At 44.7% G+C, this 7,500-nt stretch overlaps 1 protein-coding gene across 1 annotated transcript in view; it reads right to left on the bottom strand.

Annotated features, from left to right (window-relative positions):
- Nucleotides 1-7,154, bottom strand: part of Mitf (transcription factor Mitf) — a 244,219-nt gene extending 237,065 nt beyond the window's left edge. The window contains exon 1 of the mRNA XM_070134230.1: nt 6,781-7,154. Within this exon, the coding sequence (XP_069990331.1) occupies nt 6,781-6,920 (140 nt within the window). The 5' untranslated portion in view covers nt 6,921-7,154. The remainder of the gene's footprint in view (nt 1-6,780) is intronic.
- Nucleotides 7,155-7,500: the final 346 nt, after the last annotated feature.

Genomic DNA, 7,500 nt, shown 5'->3' with positions numbered 1-7,500 from the left:
AGACAATGTTTCCTTGTGCACATTGATGGAATAACATTGACTGACTGATAAGTTAGTAGATATTCTCTAACAAAAACATGCAGATCTAAAACATAAATAAATAAATAAATAAATAAAAATAAAAGAATAAATTAATAATTAAATAATAAAATAAAAAATCATCTCAGACATGTAACACGAACAAAATCTCTTAACCACCAACAGCAAAAGAATAAAAAAAAAAAATACTCCCAAACGGCTTTTAATTCTAAAAAAAGAAAAAAAATCAGCTGCCTATGACAACATCTTTTATGACAGGAAGGAGCCGAGATAAGTGCCGGCCTCCTGGTGCCAGGCACAGCCACCGACGGAGCGAGCGGCAGGCAACAAGGCTGATAAGGGCTGATAAGCTAGCGGTAAATAAATTCTATACTCGTTTAAGACATTATCTTTCCACTGGAATATCTGGTTTGGGATGTTCTTGGAATCGACCGTCGGTAGGCAGTATTACTCGTATAATATATATATATATAGGTCATATAGGATGTTATACTCAGTGCAAGGGTCTTGGGTCTTCACTCACCTGCGCTGACCTGCAATACTGTGTCATTCTCGAACTATTTCCTCGCTGTTACCGTAAAAAATCGTGTTAGATCCGCCTCCGATGCCATATCTGAGAGGATTGCAATCTAAGATCCATTTTCGAAGTATAAAAAAGGGTTTAAGATAACTCGCTGAACAAAGCCCCCTCGCTCCGAAACGCCTTACGTCAACCTCTCTCTCTCTTTCTCTCTTTGTCTCTGTCTCTATCTGTCTCTCTCTCTCTCTTCCTTTCTTTCTCTCTCTCTCTCTCCCTCTTTCTTTCTTCCTTTTCTCTCTCTCTCTTTCTTTCTTTCTCTCTCTCTTTCCCTCCCTCTCTCCTTCCTTCCCTCTCTCCTTCCCTCCCCCCCTCTCTCCTTCCTTCCCTCCCTCTCTCCTTCCCTCCCTCTCCTTCCCTCCCTCTCTCTCTCCCTTTCCGCCCAACTTTCAGAAACTCCCAGAACTCCACTCCGATGTCTATCCTCAGCTGACCAGACTCTCCGGACCCGCTGACCTCAGGGCTTCGCTCCCACGACGACTCGCCCTACGACAAAAACACTTCTAGGCTTGCAGTAGGGTAGCATGATGGCTTGTCTCCCTCTTTTTATTTTTCTTAAAACTATTATTCTCTTGTCATCCTACAGATATTGATTTTCTTTTGTTTTTCATATCTTGTTCTTGGGATTGTTGGCTTTTATCTAATTTGTTTTTCTTTGTTTCTCCAGTCCTTTTTTTTTTAATTTCCTAATTACCTCTTTCGCATTCCTCTATCTCCCCCCCCCCCCACGCTCACCTTCTTCTCCTTCCAACTTTCCGATCGAACTTGCAACGTCACCTCGCCCCCTCCCCCCCTCCCCCCTCCAATCCCCATTCAAGACGATAAATCTCCCGATCCTATACCCTCCCCCCCCCTTTCACCCTCCACCAACACCCCCGCCCCCCCCCCCTTGGGTCCTCTACCCCGTGGTGACTCGTGAGCCATACCTCCCCCCCTTCACCCCCCTGCCCCCTGGTTCCTCTACCCCGTGTTGACGCCTGAGCCATACCCCTTCATCCCCCCTCCCCCCTGGGTCCTCTACCCCGTGTTGACGCCTGAACCATACACCCCCCTTCACCCTCCCCCCCCCCTCCCCCCTGGGTCCTCTACCCCGTGGTGACGCCTGAACCATACACCCCCTTCACCCTCCATCCCCCCCTCCCCCCACACACACACCGGGTCCTCTACCCCGCCCCCCTCCCCCCTGGGTCCTGTACCCCGTGGTGACGCCTGAACCATACACCCCTCTTCACCCTCCATCCCCCCCCACACACACACCGGGTCCTCTACCCCGCCCCCCTCCCCCCTGGGTCCTGTACCCCGTGGTGACGCCTGAAACATACACCCCCTTCACACTCCATCCCCCCCCCCACACACACCGGGTCCTCTACCCCGCCCCCCTCCCCCCTGGGTCCTCTACCCCGCCCCCCTCCCCCTGGGTCCTCTACCCCGTGTTGACGCCTGAACCATACACCCTCTTCACCCCCCACCCCACAAACACACACACCGGGTCCTCTACCCCGCCCCCCTCCCCCCTGGGTCCTCTACCCCGTGGTGACGCGTGAGAAAACAAAAGAGCGGCGGCCCCAGAGTGCCTCCGTGATGCCACCCAGTGCCTCTAGCTTACCAGCGCCCCCGCAGCTCGTCCCCACAGAGTGCCTTTGGTGACATCCAGGCTCTACACTTTTTTTATTATTATTATTTCCCTATTCCCTTTTGTTTCGAGTTTTTTGTTTGTTTTTTTTTTATCATTTTTTTCTGTCTGGGATATCTTTTCATTTCCCTATTCTCTTTTATTTCGAGTTTTGGTTTGTTTTTATCATTTTTTTACATTTGGGAAATTTTATCATTTCCCTATTCTCTTTTATTTCGAGTTTTAGTTTTTTTTAATCCTTTTTTATGTCTAGATCTTATTCATCATTTACCAATTCCCTTTTATTTCGAGTTTGTTTTTTATCATTTTCTTACGTCTGGGAGATCTTATTATTTCCCTTTTCACCTTTATTTCGTTTTGGTTTGTCTTCTTATCATTCTTTACGCCCGGGAGATTTTATTCCTCTCACCTATTCAGCATTATTTCGAATTATGGTTCGTCATTTTTATCATTTTTTACGTCTTCGAGATCTTATTGATCGCTTTGTTGCTGAGCACGCTTTGACCTTACTACGAAGTGACGCTAAATTTATGTTTTTTTTGTTTTTTTTATATGATAATGATCGGCTTATGTATTGTTTGGTGGTTTATTCAGTGCGGTTTGCACAGCCGAGATCTAGTTCACTGCCATTGAATATGAAAATGACAAGGATGACATGACAAATGTGACGCCAAGAGCATGTCACACCTGCGCACTTCTAGAGGTTTTTTTTTTTTAAGCGTATTTCTTTTCCTTATTATTTCAAAAGCGCGCACACACACGCACACACGCACACACACACACACACACACACACACACACACACACACACACACACACACACACACACACACAAACACTCAAAGAGGGCACTGGAATGACAAGGAAGAGGCAGACGAGGACGTGATGTGCAAATAAAGGGTAAAAGGGTAATGAGGATAATGATTGCGATTCTCACTAAGAACGATAAAGGTTATAGTGGTGACGGTAGTGATGGTGACGGTAGTGATGGTGATGATGATGATGAGGAGGAGGAGAAGGAGGACAATGATACTGATGATGAGGAGGAGAACGACGACGACGACGACGACGATGAAGATGATGATGATTATGCAGATGATAATGATGATGATGATGATGATGATGATGATGACCGATGCTGCTGCCACGAGTTAACTGCTTTGTGGCACAAGGTCGCCCTAGTCTTTGAGAACCCTATGAAAACCAACCCAAAGAGAACAAAACGGCGCTTCACGACCAACAACAGAGTACGGAAGGGAGAGAGTACCACAAGTGTACCAAGTGTAAAAAAAAAAAAAAAAAAAAAAAAAAAAAAAAAAAAAAAAAAAAACGCACACACACGCGCGCGCGCGCGCACACACAGACACACACACACACACACACACACACACACACACACACACACACACACACACACACACACACACACACACACACACACACACTCACACCCAAAGAGAGATAAAAATATAACACCACCTAACCTAACAGCACTGCCAAGACCTAACACCTAACAAACTAACACCCAAGAGAGAGAAAAAAAAACCTAACACCTAAAACACCAACACCCAAGAGAGAGAAAAAAACAACTAACCTATATTAACACCACCACCAAGACCTAACACCTAACACACCAACACCCAAAGGAGAGAGAAATGCTACACCACCTAACCTAACACCACCGCCAAGACCTAACACGATGCACAACACCACATTTAACCTTACACCCCTGCACAGGCAACCAAACTCACACCCATAATCTAACCTAACAACCCTCACTTGCAACCCATAGCACTACTAATTTGCATAATCTGCACTACTAAACTAATAAGCATAGGCCTACTCTTCACTGCTAAGCAGATTAGCATACTTTTTACTACTAAACTAATTCGCATACTATTCACTACTAAACTAATTAGCATATTTTACACTACTAAACTAATTAGCATACTCTTTACTCCTTAACTAATTAGCATAGGCCTACTCTTCACTACTAAACTAACAACTACACTCTTCAATACTAAAATAACAACTACACTCCTCAATACTAAACTAATAAGCATAATCTTCACAAAACTCATCAGCATCCTCTTCACTAAACTAATAAGCATACTCTTCACTACTAAACATATCAGCATACTCAACACAACCAGCGCCAATCTGAGTCCATCGCGGCAAGCCAGAAGGTCGCTATTTCACCCCAAACCGCACTGTCGAAGATCGTGTGACAGACAGACTGCTAATGTGAGATAACCTTCCCTGTGGATGGTAACCCCGGCCATTCCTTGCACGCGGAAACTGACTGCCTGTCACACTAAGAGTAACCATTGTAACAAGTGAAACAAAGCTAAATTAATAGTTGTTGTTGTTGTTGTTGTTGTTGTTGTTGTTGTAGTAGTAGCAGCAGCAGTAGTAGTAGTAGTAGTGGTAGTAGTAGCGGCAGTAGTAGTAGCAGTAGTAATAGTAGTACTAGTAGCAGCAGCAGCAATAGAAGCAGTAACAGAAGTAGTAGTAGTAGTAGTAGTAGTAGTAGCAGTAGTCGTAGTAGTCGTAGTAGTCGTAGTAGTAGTAGTAGTAGTAGTCGTAGTAGTAGTCGTAGTAGTAGTAGTAGTCGTAGTAGTCGCAGTAGTAGTAGTAGTAGTGTCCTAGTAGTCGTAGTCGTAGTAGTAGCAGCAGTAGCAGTCGCAGCAGTAGTAGTAGTAGTATACGTGTCCACACAAATAGTTTACTCGCTGTCCTCTTGTGAGATAAGCCCCTAAGCGATTATTCATTTGTATCCATTTCTTGTTCGCGTGATTTCACTTTCTTTTCGTACTGACGCGGCAACGATGCACGGGGATTCTGGGTACGACTTGACAATTAAGTAAGTGGATACGGCGCCGGCTGAATTGCGTATTCGAGTACAACCTCTGGTTAAACTTTCGTCGCGTCATGGAAAAATACAGGAACTATGAAACAAGTTGGAAACGTACACCTAAGAGGAATCATGTACGTCAAATGTAAATAGATATGTAAATCGAAAACATGTTTACACCGATTAAAAACTAATCAAGCGGAAGAGAATAAACAAATGCATAAATCATCAAAAAAAATAAAAAAAATAAAAAGTTCGATATGTCTCACCGCCGAAAATAGCGTTATCATTTTTTTGTCCGCACGCAGAAGGAAAAACAGCTTCGAACACCTTTTCTTTTTACCTTTTTTCTACCATTATATACCTCCATTCTAATTACATTATATAAAGAATAATAAGGTTAAATACCCCATTTCCGATTCTTCTTCTATTCCGGAGAATGCGTTCGTTTTTTTCCGGTTTTGCAGGCGTACCAACTGGCCTCAAAGTTTCTCTCCTCACTGATGCCTAAATACCGTACGTTTTCTTTTCTTTTTAAAATGTGAAACACTGGAGCACCGCCGCCAACACAGAGCACCTTTGGCGATGATGCTTGACGCGACACGGCAGAGCAACATGTGTCAACGAGAGACTGTACAAGTGCCGTAGTAGAGAGCGAGCAGAGGCTATCCCTCCCTGCTTACTCGGCATGCCCCTCCCCTCTGTCCCCTCCCCCTCTACCCTGCCCGTCTGTCCGTCCTCCCTACCTACTACCCTCTGCCCTGCCCCTCCTCCCTTCCAGCTACCCTCTACCCAGCCCCTCCTCCCTTCCAGCTACCCTCTACCCAGCCCCTCCTCACTACCCGCTACCCTCACCCCTGCCCCTCCAGCCAGCACATCCTCCCCTGCCCCTTCCCCTTCCCACCTGGCCAGCCTCCCTGACCCCTACCCCTCCCACTCCCCCCTCTCATGCTCCGCCACTCGACAAACCCGCACAGCAAACCCTTCAAATATATTCGATTCACGTGTAAACCTCTACACCACAACCACACCACAGATTCCAACAGACGACTCCAAAGACACCACGCATCGTAGAACACCAGAGTATATTACGAATGAAAAGAGAGAGATAAAATAAGATAAAATAAAATAAAAAATAAAAGTGAAACTGCAGCAACCCAGCGTACAAAACGTATGCGTCGGTCACATGGCCTGAGAAGACTTGATAAAGGTTTCCTTGTTAATTCTTCGACACGATTGCATTGTTCGACATCTAACTGACGGATTTCCAAGTCAATGTCGCCTCTCGTTGCATATATTTTTGTTTGTTCGTGACGTCAAAGCAGAATAATACATAAAATAACAGAAGAAAACAATAGAATGAGATAAGGATATATCACATATCATTTTATTTTTTCTCTTTATCTTCTTCACTATGTCAATCACTTCGATACGGTTATGCTAATGAGGAAAGTTGTGTAAACCTCAAAATGCCACAAAGCCAACATTAAATAACCCACCAGACACCATCTGTAACGCAAACTTTCCACCTTCCTTCTCTATCTCTTTCATCCTTCCTTTCTTCCTTCCTTTATCCTTGCCTTTCCTTCGCACACCTTCGCAAACCGCAGCCTTACACACCCACACGCACCCAACACATAGCGAAGTCTACATCACCTGTAAAATGACGCAACTCACCTGGACGAGATGGGGGGCTTCGACTTGAGTGTGTAGAAGCCGTTCTCATCGCAGCCTTCCTTCAAGATGTTTTCGAAGTCGTGAAAATCCAGCTCCAAGATGTCAAAGCTCAGGTCAACGCCAGATTCATGAGCCGACATGATGAGTGCGGGTTTGTCGGATAGACTTCAGGGGCACGAAGGTTCACGTTTCTTGCGGGTATTCACACGATCGGTTTAGTCAAAAGATGATGGGGGAGGACTCTCAAGAAGGAAAAGGTGGGAAGACCAAGGCGGTCTGTCACAACAAACGGTAAATACGGAAAGTTGTATGTCGAACCGAGTGCGGAGAGGCGTTCCCGTGCGAGATCGTTTGACAACTAACATGCAGACGATGAGTCAACTTCCCCGCCTGCTACGAGTTGCGTCAGGGTGCAGTCGACTATCTGCTCTAATATTCAATTTATTTCGTCTATTGACTAAACACTTGGATTTCTTTATGCTCTTATATCTTAAACACATTTCGTATTTTTTCATAAGACTTGTTTAGTAAATCGGGCAATATGAGTTGTTATTTTGAATGTGACATAAGTTTGGTCGTCAAATACTCGTGACGTCATCTCACATCCCCATGGTAACTCCAGCAAATATCATGTTTTAGCGATTATTTGGAATGACATCCGATTTGCTGTGTACAGATGTATTATACATAATTATTAGATATTTTCACCCATCAAAATAA

Source organism: Penaeus vannamei, chromosome 19 (assembly GCF_042767895.1).
Source record: "Penaeus vannamei isolate JL-2024 chromosome 19, ASM4276789v1, whole genome shotgun sequence".
Taxonomy (NCBI): domain Eukaryota; kingdom Metazoa; phylum Arthropoda; class Malacostraca; order Decapoda; family Penaeidae; genus Penaeus; species Penaeus vannamei.
The sequence above is the reverse complement of the archived record's forward strand: the minus strand, read 5'-3'. Positions and strand labels throughout refer to the sequence as shown.